This window comes from Melospiza georgiana, chromosome 1 (assembly GCF_028018845.1).
Source record: "Melospiza georgiana isolate bMelGeo1 chromosome 1, bMelGeo1.pri, whole genome shotgun sequence".
Taxonomy (NCBI): Eukaryota; Metazoa; Chordata; class Aves; order Passeriformes; family Passerellidae; genus Melospiza; species Melospiza georgiana.
The window spans coordinates 1,283,061-1,297,644 of record NC_080430.1 but is presented as its reverse complement, the minus strand read 5'-3'; the positions used below and the strand labels follow the sequence as shown (position 1 = coordinate 1,297,644).

At 57.0% G+C, this 14,584-nt stretch overlaps 1 protein-coding gene across 1 annotated transcript in view; it reads left to right on the top strand.

Moving 5' to 3' along the window:
* Positions 1-14,584, top strand: part of NBEAL2 (neurobeachin like 2) — a 31,683-nt gene that overhangs the window by 10,910 nt on the left and 6,189 nt on the right. The window contains exons 7-38 of the mRNA XM_058037914.1: positions 451-536; positions 2,008-2,275; positions 2,369-2,475; positions 3,042-3,119; positions 3,382-3,465; positions 3,584-3,682; positions 4,476-5,047; positions 5,137-5,269; positions 5,348-5,467; positions 5,548-5,878; positions 5,976-6,058; positions 6,169-6,261; positions 6,555-6,726; positions 7,145-7,278; positions 7,361-7,520; positions 7,614-7,716; positions 8,078-8,222; positions 8,344-8,502; positions 8,586-8,745; positions 8,895-8,980; positions 9,403-10,053; positions 10,126-10,304; positions 10,379-10,538; positions 11,228-11,365; positions 11,783-12,088; positions 12,181-12,330; positions 13,128-13,285; positions 13,366-13,490; positions 13,653-13,773; positions 13,862-14,019; positions 14,126-14,259; positions 14,344-14,451. Coding sequence (XP_057893897.1) covers positions 451-536; positions 2,008-2,275; positions 2,369-2,475; positions 3,042-3,119; positions 3,382-3,465; positions 3,584-3,682; positions 4,476-5,047; positions 5,137-5,269; positions 5,348-5,467; positions 5,548-5,878; positions 5,976-6,058; positions 6,169-6,261; positions 6,555-6,726; positions 7,145-7,278; positions 7,361-7,520; positions 7,614-7,716; positions 8,078-8,222; positions 8,344-8,502; positions 8,586-8,745; positions 8,895-8,980; positions 9,403-10,053; positions 10,126-10,304; positions 10,379-10,538; positions 11,228-11,365; positions 11,783-12,088; positions 12,181-12,330; positions 13,128-13,285; positions 13,366-13,490; positions 13,653-13,773; positions 13,862-14,019; positions 14,126-14,259; positions 14,344-14,451 — 5,561 coding nt within the window. The remainder of the gene's footprint in view (positions 1-450; positions 537-2,007; positions 2,276-2,368; positions 2,476-3,041; positions 3,120-3,381; positions 3,466-3,583; positions 3,683-4,475; positions 5,048-5,136; positions 5,270-5,347; positions 5,468-5,547; positions 5,879-5,975; positions 6,059-6,168; positions 6,262-6,554; positions 6,727-7,144; positions 7,279-7,360; positions 7,521-7,613; positions 7,717-8,077; positions 8,223-8,343; positions 8,503-8,585; positions 8,746-8,894; positions 8,981-9,402; positions 10,054-10,125; positions 10,305-10,378; positions 10,539-11,227; positions 11,366-11,782; positions 12,089-12,180; positions 12,331-13,127; positions 13,286-13,365; positions 13,491-13,652; positions 13,774-13,861; positions 14,020-14,125; positions 14,260-14,343; positions 14,452-14,584) is intronic.

Sequence of the window (14,584 nt, the reverse complement as noted above, 5' to 3'; positions counted from 1 at the left end):
AGAGGAGCAGGATCGCAGAGCAGGAGTTAAGCCCAGCAGCACCTGCAGAACCCACAGAAATCAACACAAAGGGGGATTTTTATCAGGGAAGCACCAAAAATCCCCTTTTAGAGGCAGCACCGTTGCAAAAATCCCCCAGAACTCCGTGCCATAAACCCCCAGCTGAACCTGAGGTGGGCAGAAATCCCCTTTTTTGGGGCCAAAACCCCGTCCCTGGCACAACCAGAGCTGGAAAACACGGAGCATCCTCATCCTCTCCATCAGCAGCAGGGTCCAGCACCCCCATGGGGTGGATTTGGGTAGGAAAGGGATTTTTCTCTGTTTTTTGGGGTGAAAAAAGGATTTTTCCCTATTTTTGGCTAGAAAAGGACCTTTTTCTGTGTGGTTTTGGGTTTTTTTTGTTTTGCTGTTTGCTCCTGTGATGAAATCCTTCCCTCCTCATCCTCACAGAGAGTTTCCAAGGCGGGAAGCAGCTCCCAGAAACAATCCAGCTCCGGATTATCCATCTTTTTGGAGCCATCCTCTCCGGATCCAAGGTACCCTTGGCAGCTCCTCATTCCAGGCATAAACCCCAAAGTTTTGTTCATTCCAAGGCTGGAATTAAACCACTGAATTTTCCAAAGCTTTTAAAAATCCTGTTTAATATTCCATCCCTAAATTTGGTGGGATCAGCTCAGAAACGTAAATTAAGTAATTAAACTGAAGAAGTAAATGAAACATTCAGAGATTAAAGATTCAGATTTCAGAAATGTTAAATTAAGTAATTAAATTGAAGAATTAAATTGAAGTATTACAATAAATAAAATAAAATAAAACAAAATAATAAAACAAGACAAAATAATTTAAAATTAAATAAAATTAAAGTATTAAAATAAATAAAATAAAATAAAGCAAAATAATAAAACAAGACAAAATAGTTAAAATTTAAATAAAATTAAAGTATTAAAATAAATAATAAAATAAAACAAAATAATGAAACAAGACAAAATAATTTAAAATGAAATAAAATTATTTTAAACACTTATTAAATTAGGAATTAAAGAATGAAGTAGAACAAATAAAATAATAAAATAAAACTAAAAAATTACATAAAATAATACAATTAATGAAATAAAGAAATAATAAAATAAAATATGTAAATAATTAAGTTAAATAATTAAATTATTGAATAGTTAAAGTATTAAATGAAGTTATTTTAAAACTTAAATATATTTAAAACTTTATATTTAAATATATTTAAAACTTTATCATACTTAAACTTCATTTAAACTTAATTATGAAATACTTAAATATAATAAATAAATTACTGAATTAAATTATTTTCCTGGACTATCACATTAAATTGTCAAAATTAATTAAATAATTAAGTAATGGGAAGATTTTAAGCTGAAGCTGCTGCTTCTATTCTAGTCCAGTTCAGCTCTGGGCTGGAAACTCCTTGGAGTATAATATAATATAATATAATATAATATAATATAACATAACATAACATAACATAACATAACATAACATAACATAACATAACATAACATAACATAATATAATATAATATAATATGATGTAATATAATATAATATAATATAATATAATATAATATAATATAATATAATATAATATAATGTAATATGATATAATGTAATATGATATAATGTAATATGATATAATGTAATATGATATAATATAATATAATATAATATAATATAATATAATATAATATAATATAATATAATATAATATAATATAATATAATATAATATAATATAATATAATATAATATAATATAATATAATATAAATATTTGGACCCAAAATCAGTTTTAACTTCTGCGGCAACCAAAAATCAATTCAATCAATGACTTCAAAATTGGCTTTAAAACAATTCACACCCCCGGGGTAAAATCTGCAGCGCTGGGGGTCTGGGGTCAGTAAACAACGGGATCAGTGCAGGGCTCAGTGCAGGGCTCAGTGCCACGGGTGACAGAATTGCCCCCCGTTCCCATCCCCGCAGCCCAACGCGCTCCAGGCCATCACGCCCGCGGCTCTGGACGTTCTCCTGGGGGTTCTGCAGCGCAGTGGCGGCGGGGCCGCGGCGTCGCCGGCGCTGCTGGAGGTGACGCTGCGCTCCGTGGTGGCCGCGGTGCACGTCCTGCACGGCTCCAGCCCCGGCGCCGGCCCCGTGTCCCTGCGGAGCCTCCTGGACGGCTTCTTCAGGGTGCTCAACTCCCACCTGCCCGCGCCGCCCGGCGGCCTCATCGCCCTGCGCGTGCTCATGCTGGGTAGGTGGGGAGCGGGATGTGGGGTGTGGGGATGTGGGGTGGGATGGGGCTGAGACAGGCTGTCTGTGTGTCTGTGTGTCTGTGTGTCTGTAGATGCCATCCCAGCCATGCTGAGCTGCCAGGACCGGCCGGTGCTCCAGGCCGTGTTCCTCAGCAACAACTGCTTCGAGCACATCATCCGCCTGCTCCAGAACAGCAAGGTATGGGGTGGCACAGCAGTGTCCTCATCCCCGTTCCCTGTTCCTCATCCTCATCCTTGTCCTCATCTCCATCTCCATCTCCATCATCATCCCTATCCTCATTTTCGTCCTTGTCACCTTTCTGATGCTAAACAAACCTGAGATAGGGTGACACCAAGTTTGGATACATTCATCGCCATCCTCACCCTTTCCTCACCCTTTCCTCACCCTTTCCTCACCCTTTCCTCACCCTTTCCTCACCCTTTCCTCACCCTTTCCTCACCCTTTCCTCACCCTTTCCTTTCCCTTTCCTTTCCCTTTCCTTTCCCCTTTCCTCTTTAAATGATCCTGGGACTGACATTTGGTGACACCAGGGTTGGCCACCTTCATCTCCATCCTCGCCCTTCCCAGCTCTGACTGACCATGGGACAGAGTGATCTGTCCCTTTTGGGGACCCCGGGGTTGGGCACCTCCGTCTCCATCTCCATCCTCACCATTTCTGGATCTGAATGATGCTGGGACACATCCCTGGGGTGGGGACCCTCCAGAGCCCCTCCCAGTGTCCCATGCCCACCCGTGTCCCACAGCTCTACCTCGGCAGCTCGCAGGAGGCGGGTGAAGCCCAGGACGAGATTCCCACACGGAATGGGGATGGACTCCAGCAGGTACCCATGACCCAACCACCACCCCTGGTGGGCTGTGTCCCCTCATCCCCACGTCCCAGCAGGTACCCATGACCCAACCACCACCCCTGGTGGGCTGTGTCCCCTCATCCCCACGTCCCAGCAGGTACCCATGACCCAACCACCGCCCCTGGTGGGCTGTGTCCCCTCATTCCCATGTCCCAGCAGGTACCCATGACCCAACCACCACCCCTGGGGGGCTGTGTCCCCTCATCCCCACGTCCCCATTCCCGTGTCCCCCCAGGTCAGTGCCAGCAGCTCCGACGCCATCGCTGTCCACGCCCTCAGGGTGCTCACGGCCATCATGAGCAACTCGCCCTCGGCCAAGGTGGGCAGGGGACCTCCCCTGAGGAGGACACCACAAAACCAGAGGGATTTGGGTGTTTTCACCCGGGTTGAGGTGGCTCAGCCCCAGGTGACAGCTGGCACTGTCCCTGTGCCTCCAGGAGGTGTTCAAGGAGCGCATTGGCTACACCCACCTCTACGAGGTGCTGAGGAGCCAGGGCCAGCCCACCCAGCATCTGCTCCAGGAGCTCCTCAACATGGTGAGCATTCCCACTTTTCCCGAATCCTGGGCAAAGCTGTCGGCACTGGGTGGATCTCAGCCCCATCCTGAGCCCCCCATCCTCTCCACTCTGCTGGTTTCTCAGCAGCTTGCTCCCAACGGGTCCTGGGTCCATCTTTCACTCGGAGTTGTGCTTGGGTTTGGGAGTTTTGAGCCCTGTTGGATGTGGAGCTGCTCACTCTGGTGCTGCTGGACGCAGGAGGGTCTCCAAGGTGCTTCATGCATGAGGGTCTCTGAGATCCTTGATTCGTGGAGGCCTCCAAGGCACTTCAGGCACAGAGATTCTTAATGCTCCAAGATTCTGGATGCACAAGAATCCTCAGAATGCTTGGTGCATGAGGATCTCCAAGATCCTTGATACATGGAGGTCTCCAAGATCCTTGATGCTTGGGGTGCCCCAAAATTCTGGATGTGCAGTATCTCCAAAACTATTAATGCATGGGAGTCTCCAAGACCCTAATCCATGAGGATCTCCAAGATCCTTGGTGCATGGGGGTACATAAGATTCTTGATGCATGGAGTCTCCAGAATTCTTCATGCACTGGATCTCCAAAAGGATTGTTGCATAAAGGTCTCTGACATACTTGATGCACCAGGGTCTCCAAGGTCTTTAATCCATGAGACCCCTTGATGTCTGGGGTCGTCAAACTCTGGCTGCATGGGAGTCTCCAAGATTCTGGATGTGCAAGGGCCTACGCAAGGTCTCTGCCTGCGATGGATCCATCCCTCTCCAAGCACTGGAGCTGCACCAACCCCTTCTTGTGTCCCTGCAGGCAGTGGAGGGCGACCACAGCTCCTTCCCAGTGCGTCCCATCCGCAACGAGCAGCCCCTGCTGATCCTGCTGGCGTGGCTGCCGGCGCTGGAGTGCCGGGATCTCCAGCAGTTCCTGTCGGCGTGGCTGCGGCGCCTCTGCGAGGCCTCCCTGCCCAGCCGCCTCACCTGCGTCAAGGCGGGCATGGTGGGCTCCCTGCTGGCCGCCCTGGCCACCGAGCCAGCTCTTCCCAGCGCCTGCTCCCAAAACCTGCTGGAGCTGCTGCGCTCCCTGGGCAGCCTCTCCATCCGGCCCGGGGAGCTGCGGCAGCTCCTGCGGCTGCTGCGGCGCGAGCGGGGCCGGGGGCCGCATCCCTACGTGGCTCCGGTCATCCGGGCGCTGTCCGGCATGGCCAGGGGCGAGGGGCCTCCCCGGGCACTGCAGAGCTTCGACCTGAGCCCCGGCATGGCCGGCATCATGGTGCCCACCATCCAGAAGTGGCCCGGCGGCGCCTTCGCCTTCCACGCCTGGCTGTGCCTGAGCGAGGAGGAGCCGGAGCCGCCAGCGAGGCCGAAGAGGAGGCAGCTCTACAGGTGATGCTCGCTGGAGGGGGAGAGGGGAGGGTGGGGAGGGGCAGCAGCACCGTCCCCACCGTGGTTTTCTCCATGGTTTTCTCCACCAGCTTCTTCACGGCGGGCGGGACGGGCTTCGAGGCGTTCTTCACCGCGGGCGGCGTGCTGGTGGTGGCCGTGTGCACCAAGAAGGATTACATGACAGTGGCACTGCCCGAGGTTGCCTTCAATGACTCTGCTTGGGTGAGGATCATCCCCATCCCCGTCCCTGTCCCCATCAGGGACACCACAACGCCCTGATGTCCCTCTCTGTCCCCCTAGCACTGCGTTGACATTGTCCACGTTGCCGGCCGCCGGCCCTTCGGCCAGAACATCGTCAGCATCTACGCCGACGGACAGCTGCGGAAAACGGCACAGCTCCGCTTCCCCTCCCTCCACGAGGTGGGGGATCCTCCCAGCACCCCCCAGACCCTTCAGCATGGCCTCCCTGGGGGCTGGGTGTGATCCCTTCTCCCTCACAGTCCTTCACCTCGTGCTGCATCGGCTCTGCTGGCCACCGGACCACCACAACGGCCGCCGCCGCTGCCAGCCACCCTCCGGCACCCCACGGGCCAGAGCTGGTCTTCACCCAACACCCCGTGCTGGGGCGCTCCCAGTCCGTCCCTGCCACCCTCGGTCCCCACTCCTGGACCCCCACCCAGCTGCCCACAGAGGGGGTGGTGGCCACCACGGCAGCGGGAAGCCAGGACACGGAGTGGGGCAGCCCCACCTCGCTGGAGGGCCACCTGGGCTCCGTGGCCATCTTCTGTGAGGCTCTGCAGCAAGCCCAGGTCAAGGCTCTCTTCTGTGCAGGTGTGTCAGGGTGGCGCATGGAGGATGTCCCCTGGGTGATGGTGGTGACCGGGGTCTCCTCCACCGTGTCCCAGCTCACCCCAGCCCTCTCCTCCAGGACCAAATGTCACATCCCCGTTCACACTGGAAGGAGACCTGGTGGAGCTCAGCAGTAAACTCTTGCTGTACTACACCCCCCAGGTGAGGAGAGGTGTCCCACCCCCCTGGGGACAGGGACAGCGCTGGTGGACCCTGTGCCACCAGGGACATGTCCAGGAGCATGAGGATGCTCCCCTGGTGTTCTTTTCCAGGCCTGCAGGAACAACATCTGCCTGGACCTCTCCCCCAGCCACAGCTTGGACGGGAGGCTGACGGGACACAAGGTGGTCAACTGGGACATCAAGGTAGGCGGGGCACAGGGTGACCTGTCCACCCCATGGCCTGGAGGCAGGGGTCCCTCCTGGGGCACTGTCCCAGGGCAGGACCCCCACAGGTCCCCTGGACCCTGCAGGGACTCTGCCCATGGTATTGTGTCCACCGTGACCCATCTGTCCCATGGGTCCTCATCATCCAGGGTGGACACTGTGGGTGGTGCAGGGGACCGGGTGACTTTTGGGGACCCCAGGTGCCATGGACTTCCTCCTCCTCCTCCACACTGGTGTCACCACCCAGCAAAGCCTCTCCTTCCCTCCCCCAGGACGTGGTCAACTGCGTGGGTGGGATGGGGGTGCTCCTGCCCCTGCTCGAGCAGGTGGTGTCCAAGACGGAGGAGCCCAAGGATGAGCAGGAGACCAACGACCTGGTGGGGCCGGAGCTGACGTCCTCCAGGAACGCCCCGGGCATGCTGATCCCGCTGGGAAAGTCCTCAGGTGAGGAGTTCAGGGGATGGGAAGCAGGAGCTGTCCTGCTGGGGTGGCTGGAGGTGACTGCAGAGGGGTTCCTGGACCTGGCAGCTGTCCACCACGGGCAGGACAGGTCTTGCCTGAGGCTCCAGGAGTTACAGGGTAATGGAAGAACCCCTTGGGATATTGTTATGACTCAGTTAGTCACAAACAAACAGTTCTGGGATGGTGAGGGTGGCTCCAGGAACCTTTGGCGTGGGTGGAATGTGCTTTCTCCTGACATCCAGCTGCTCATTCCCAAGCTGAAAGCAGCAGAGACTTCCATCGTCTTAAATCTGGAGAAAGCAGGAGAACAGGGTGAAAAGTTTGGAGAGACAGCAGCTGGGATCTCCAGGCAGTTTGGGTTCGGGTGGGCCTGGGGCTCACAGCTCCCGCTGCCCTGCAGAGAGCAGGCTGGAGAGGAACAGCGTGGCCGCCTTCCTGCTGCTGGTGAAGAACTTCCTGCGGAACCACGCCGTGAACCAGGAGAGCCTGGTGCAGTGCCACGGGCCGGCCATCATCGGAGCGCTGCTGCACAAGGTCTGGGAGGCTCCCAAAACCCTGTCCCACCGTCCCTGCCATTCCCAAGGGGCTGGAAGTGTCCCCCTGTCACCTGTGACAGGTCCCTGGCACGCTGCTGGACATGAGCACCCTGGTGGCCTCGCAGATCCTCATGGAGCAGGTGGCCTCCGAGGGCAGCGGGTTCCTGCTGCACCTCCTCTACCAACACCTGCTCTTTGATTTCCGCATCTGGAGCAACAGCGACTTCGCCGTGCGCTTAGGTGGGAGCAGGGACCGCCTGGGAATGTCCATCCCACGGGATGGGATCCCGACACCCATCCCACCCATGGGACCCTGACACCTTCTCCCTGCAGGTCACATCCAGTACCTGGCCAGCGTGGTCAAGGACCACAAGCAGCGCATCCGCAAGAAGTACGGGGTGCAGTTCATCCTGGACTCCATCCGGATCTACTACGGGTCAGCTGCCCCACGGGGCTGGAATCCTGGAATGCTGACAGGGTGGGATTGAGGGTGGGCTTCACCCCTGGGAGCTGTGGTTTGCCTAAACACCACTTTTGTGGGATAACGTCTCTCCTACCAGAGTGGGAGCGTTGTGGTGGGTGCAGGACCTTCCATGTCCCATCCCAGCTCCAAAATCCACCCCCAGCAGCCACCAAGAGTGTGGTGGCTTCTGCAACAAGCACACCCACATGTGTGGGGTGGCAGAAGATCCCTGGAGCTCCTCAAGCTTTGTGTTGGGATTTGGGACGATGCTGGCAGTGGGTGGTGGGTGACAAGGGACACATCCCCACGCATGTCTGTTGATCAACACCTCCAGGGAGAAGACCGCGGCCACCGATGACATCAGGACGGTGCAGACATCCCTTTTCAGCCTGGTGAAGGATTTCTTCTGCAGGAGCTTCTCCGGGGAGGAGATGCAGAGCTTGCTGAACTACCTGGCAGGGGCACAGGATGAGCAGCAGGTGTGTCACCGGCCACGCCATGGTCCCCACAGCCCTCAGCGAATCATGGGCTGGGGAGAAGGCATTGAGATCCCAGTGGGACACTCGGAGGGCAGTGGGCAACCATCCCGGTGTCCTGCAGGTGTGTGGGGCGCTGGAGGTGATCCACAGCCTGCTGAAGGGCTCCCCAGCCCAGGAGCAGCTCTTCGCCTTCCTCTTCGAGCCGGGCCACGTGGAGCTGCTCTTCTCCCTGCTGGTGCAGAAGAGGTTCTCGGATGAAGTGAGGGAAAGGGTCTTCAAGGTAGGGCAGGTCCCCAGCGCCACCTCCTGATGCCCCCAGCAGGGATGTCACAGCCAGGTGGCCTCCTGTCGCTGTCCCACCAGGTCCTCTACAAGATGCTGAAGTACGAGAAGGTCCCCGAGCGCAGCAAGAGCCGCCTGAAGCTGAAGGACATCGGGTACCACGGGCTCATCTCCTACCTCAGCGACATTCCCGGCTCCATGCTGCTCTTCCGCTGCCTCTCGGAGCAGGTCCTGGGGGCAGGTACCGTGTGCCAGACAAACCAGGCCACCATCTCAGCCACGTGCCATGGCGTCATCGCTGGTGGCTTCCCACGAGGCTCAGCTGGGCTTGGTGGCTTTTGGGGACAGCAGGACGTGTCCCACCACTGTGCTGACTCTCCTTGTCCACAGACCCTCCCAACTACAAGGACCTGGTGGCCGTGGTGTACCTGTCCCACCGGGCTGAGCTGAGCATCCGACTCGACATCTGCCGCAAGGTGAGCGGGGCAGGACACAGAGGGAGGGGACAGAGGTGTCACCCCGGGGCTGAGCTCCCTGGACACCCAGCTGTACACAGAAACGGTGGCCATGGGGATGGTGGTGACACAGATCAGCCAGCATGGAAATGGTGTATCTCCAGCACCCCGTGATGGTTTTGGAGGATCTGGGGTGCTGCTGTTTCTGGGAGAGGGGACAGAGGTGTCACCCCAGGGCTGAGCTCCCTGGACACTCAGCTGTGCCCAAAAATGGTTGCCGTGGGCATGGCGGTGACACAGATCTGCCAGCATGGAAATGGTGTATCTCCAGCACCCCATGATGGTTTTGGAGGATCTGGGGCGCTCCTGTCCTGGGAGAGGAAGAGCTGGGGCAGAAGCATCCCATGTCCTTAATTTTCCATCTCCTTTTCCTTCTCCTGCAGCTCTTCCACCTGATCTATGCGCAGCAGGACCTGGTGAAGCAGCTGGCCAGGCTGGCTGGCTGGCAGGACACGCTCACCAAGCTCTACGTGAAGGAGTCGTACGAGTGCCGCCAGCCCAGCCTGAGCCCCGCGGGCTGCCCGGAGCTGCTGCGCCTCTCCGAGCCCTCGGGGACGAGCCCGCCGCCCGCCGAGCTCCAGGAGCTCGATGTCTTCCTCCCGCTGGGATACGAGGCCTCGGACCAGGAGCTCTCTGAGGGCTTCTCTGACCTCTCCATCTCCCCGAGCGGCCGCACCAAGTCCTTCCACTCCTACAACTTCAAGTCCTTCGACTCCTCGGACCGGGCCAGCCGCTCGTCCTCCAACCCCGGCGACGGTCCCGCCTTCGACGGCGTCTACCACCCGCTGTCCCCCTTCTCCACGTCGCCCTTCGACCTGGGGCTGGACCTGGCCAGCACCAGCTCCATGGCCACGGCCGAGAGCGGCACCCAGACCCCGGCCAGCGGCCCCGGCACCCCCTCACCCCTGGAGAGCTTCAAGCCCTTCCCGGGAATGCGAGCGCGCAAGAGCTCCAGCCTGTCCAACGTCCTGGACGAGAGCAGCTACCAGGACGTGCTGCCCAGCGACAACGTCTCCAACACCAGCAACCCCCAGGTGAGCCCCAAACCCTCGTCCCCGCCTTCCCGGGGCACTGCGGGCGCCTCTCACCTCGCTCTCCGCTGGCAGCAAACCCCCGAGGAGGAGCTGTGCAACCTCCTGACCAACATCATCTTCTCGGTGACGTGGCGCGGGGTGGAGGGCTGGGACGAGGCGGCCTGGAGGGAGCGGGGCCAGGTCTTCTCCGTGCTCACCAAGCTGGGCACGGCCTGCGAGCTGGTGCGGCCCCCGGACGAGATCAAGCGCAGGTGAGGCCCGCCCGCGTCCCGGGGTGGATCCCGAGGGAAGGGCACCCTCTGGAGCTGCTGCTGCTGTCCCACAGCCTGCTGGAGATGATGCTGGAGTCGGCGCTGACCGACCTGAAGGAGTCGGGCCCGGCCGCGCTGCCCGGGCTCACCCACAACGCCCTGAAGCTGCTGCGGCTGCTCCAGGATTTCCTCTTCTCCGAGGGACACAACAACCAGGCCCTGTGGAGCGAGAAGGTGGATGGGAGTGAGCAGGGATTCCTCTGCTAATCCCTAATGTCAGCCCTGGCCCTAAAACCGGCCCCACCTGCAGAACTTGAACATAACCTGTCCTGGTTTAGCGACAGGCTTATTCCTAAATTGAAATCAAAGCCTAATCCTAACCTTGGGAAATAACCTCAGCCTCAATTTAATTTATTTAATTCAAAGCCTAATCCTAATTTTAGGAAATAACCTCTGCCTTATTTGTAATCGTAAATTGAACCCCAATCCTAATCCTTAATCCTAACCCCTATTTCTCAATTTGATTGTTCCTCCTAGATCATGATCCTAAACCTTAACTCCACATCTTTGTGATAAAGCCCAACCCTTAATCCTAATCTTAACCCTAATTCTTTCTGTAAACCTAAACCCTAACCTTAACTCACAGCCTGTGATCTACCTGTACTCTCTACATCCTAATCCTAAACCTTACTGCTATACCTCTGTCCTAAAGCTGAATCCCAGCTCCAACCCCATACCCCTAAATCTGACCCCTGACCATAAATCCTGAGCCCCAACCTCATGCCAAACCTGGTTTGTCACAAGTTGTGTTCTAACCAAATCGTGAACCCAAACCCGAATCCGAGCAGGGCTGGGTGGTGGGGCTGCTGGCTCAGCAGGGCTGGGCTTCCTGCCCGGGCTGGGGGCTCACGGTGTCCCCCCAGATCTACGAGGGGGTCAGCAGCCTGCTGGACAAGCTGGGCGTGTGGCACCACCTGGCCAACGGCACCTCGGAGCTGAAGGAGATGGCGCAGACGGGGCTGCGGGTGCTCGTGGGGTACATCCTGCTGCAGGACCCCCAGGTGGGTCACCCTCCCTGGGCACCCCTCTCTGCTACACTGAACACCCCATGAAGTCCATTTGCTGCTCGTTTTAAATGCAGGTTTAATGGAGTAATAGATTTGATCTAAATGTGGTTCTAATTACCTGCGTAGTTTGTCATAATAAATTGGGTTAGCCTTCATCATGTTACTTGAGAGGCACAAAACAAATGAATATATAAACTGGCATAACGTGCAGTACACTTAAAACACTTTACTGACTCTTCCATGTTACTGAAAATGAATGAGGAAGTGGAACAAATCTTCCCCTAGGACAGCAATTTACCTCTAATTACGGCTTCAACTCTTAAGACCTCCCTTCTTTTAAGAAATTTGCTTCTATTGAAAAGAAACAAAAGGTGGCCCTGCCTGACGTCCCCTGTCCCCCTGTCCCCCCAGCTGCACTCCCTGGCCTACGTGAAGCTGCACAGCCTCCTGCAGACCACGTCGGCCCCGCGCAGGGACGAGGCCTGTTACCTGCTGGGCAAGCTGGAGACGCCCCTGCGGCGCTCCCTGGACTCCAGGTCGGAGGCCTTCTCCTGGCTGGTGCCCATCATCCGCACGCTGATGGATCAGTGCTACGAGACCCTGCAGCTGCAGCAGTTCCTGCCCTCGCTGCCCCCCACCAACGGCAGCCCCACCTTCTACGAGGACTTCCAGCTCTTCTGCACCACCCCGGAGTGGAGGGGCTTCATCGAGAAGCACGTGGGTGCCGTGGGGCGGGATGGTCGCTGCGGGGTTGCCTGGATGAGGGGTGGTGGGTGCCAAGCCCTGGGAATGCCTCTCTGCCCGTGCAGGTGCAGCCCACCATGGCCCAGTTTGAGATGGACACGTTTGCCAGGAGCCACGACCTGATGTCCAATTTCTGGAACGCCTGTTACGATGCCATGATGAGCAGCTCGCAGCGCCGGGAGCAGGAGAAGGCGGCCAGCCGCAAGTTGTTCCAGGTGCTGCCACCTCCTTGTCCCCAAGATGTCACCCTGGGGGGGTTCTCTTTATCCTGGGGACACCCTGCTCACCCCTGGGGTGTCACTCTGGGTGCCCCTCAGCCTAGGGACATGCTCCTCACTCCAAGGATGTCATCCAGGGGATGTGCTCCTTATGCTGGGGACAGGCTCCTCACCCCTAGGATGTCTTTCTGGGTTCTCCTTAGCCTGGAGACAGGCTCCTGACCCCAAGGATGTCATCCCAGGGATGTGCTTCTCAGCCTGGGGACATGCTCCTCACCCCTAGGATGTCTTTCTGGGTTCTTCTCAGCCTGGGGACATTCTCCTCACCCCAAGGATGTCATCCAGGGGATGTGCTCCTTATCCTGGACACATGCTCCTCACTCCAAGGATGTCATCCAGGGGATGTGTTCCTTATCCTGGGGACAGGCTCCTCACCCCAAGGATGGCATGCAGGGAATGTGCTCCTCACCCCGGGGATGTCATTCTAGGAATGTGCTCCTCTCCCTGGGGTATTAGTCCCTGGGGTTGAGCTCTTCACCCCATGGGGACATTGCCTTCAGGAAGTGCTCTCCTCCTGGGGACACTGGGGAGGACAATGTGCTGGGGATGTGCTCCTCATTCCAGGCACATTATCCCTGGGACGTGCTCCTCATCCTGGGGATCTCATCCCAGGGACACACACCTCATCCCAACCACATCATCCTGGCGATGTTCTCCTTACCTTGAGGACGTCACCCTATGGATGTCCCCAATCCCCAGCCCTGTTGTCACCTCACCCTGGTGCCCCCTGGCAGGAGCTGGTGCTGGAGCCGGCGGCCAAGCGCTGCAAGGCGGAGAACGCGCGGCACGCCAACGTCCTCAAGCAGGCCAACAACCAGCACAGCACCGTGCTCAAGCAGTGGCGCTCCCTGTGCCGCCTGCTCACCTCGCCCCGCTCCGCCTGGGCCGACCGGTGAGTGCCCGCCCTGTCCCCAGGGAGGGCTGGCACAGCCGGGGGGTCCCCAGGGTGCCTCACCCCCAGCTGTTCCCCAGGAACCCACCCGAGGTTCGCTGGAAGCTGTCGAGTGCCGAGACCTACTCCAGGATGAGGCTGAAGCTGGTGCCCAACCTCAATTTCGACCAACACTTGGAGGCCAGCGCCCTGCGGGACAATCTGGGTGAGGTGGTGGCACTGGGGCACCCGTGGGTCCTCCCGTGCCACGGGCAAGGATGTCACTGGTGGGGTTGGGCTGGGAGATGGCATGGACAGTGGTGAATTTGGGGGCACTTCACAGAAGTTGCTCCCAGCTCAGGGTCCTGCTGACTCCTCCTCATTTCAGGAGCTGACCACCTCCAGAACCCCGCCGAGTCCCTCCCGCTCGCCATGGCCAAGGAGGCCAAGGTGAGCGAGCTGGAGGATGACCAGCTGGCCGAGGAGGACCTCCCTGTCCTGGACAACCAGTGAGTGACCCCACCCCTGCCGCAGCACGGGCTGACCCGGGCTGGCTGGGGGTTTCACCAGAGTGTCCTCACCCCACTGTGCCATCAGGGCTGAGCCCAAGGAGCAGAGCCAGCGGGAGAAGCTGGTGGTGTCGGAGGACTGCGAGCTCATCACGACGGTGGCCGTGGTCCCTGGGCGCCTGGAGGTGACAACCCAGCACGTTTATTTCTATGACGGCAGCAGCGAGAAGGAGGAGACGGAGGGAGGTAACTCCTTGAGGGGTGTGAGGAACGCCCACCCAGCCCCATCCCTGCCTCGGGAATGGCGGGATGGTGACCCCTGGGGGGCTCTGCGTGCCCCCACCCTCGGCAGGGATCGGCTACGACTTCAAGCGCCCCTTGTCCCACCTGCGCGAGGTCCACCTGCGCCGCTACAACCTGCGCCGCTCCGCCCTCGAGCTCTTCTTCATCGACCAGGCCAACTACTTCCTCAACTTCAGAAAGAAGGTGGGGACCCCCTCATCCCCTCCCAGCTCCCTCCCAGGGCCACGGCTCTGCCCGAGCTCCGGCAGCTCCTTCTGTCCCCTCCAGGTGAGGAACAAGGTGTATTCCAGCATCCTTGGCCTGCGGCCCCCCAACCAGACCTACTTCGGCAGCCGGTCCCCCCAGGAGCTGCTCAAAGCCTCGGGGCTCACACAGGTACCAGCCCCACCACGTCCATCCATGTTCTGCGTGTCCCCTTCCCAGGTGGAAAAGAGAGGGTGACAGCGTGGGGATGCCCATGGGACCAGGGATGGGCATGGACATGGACAGGGGATCAGGGATGGCTGTG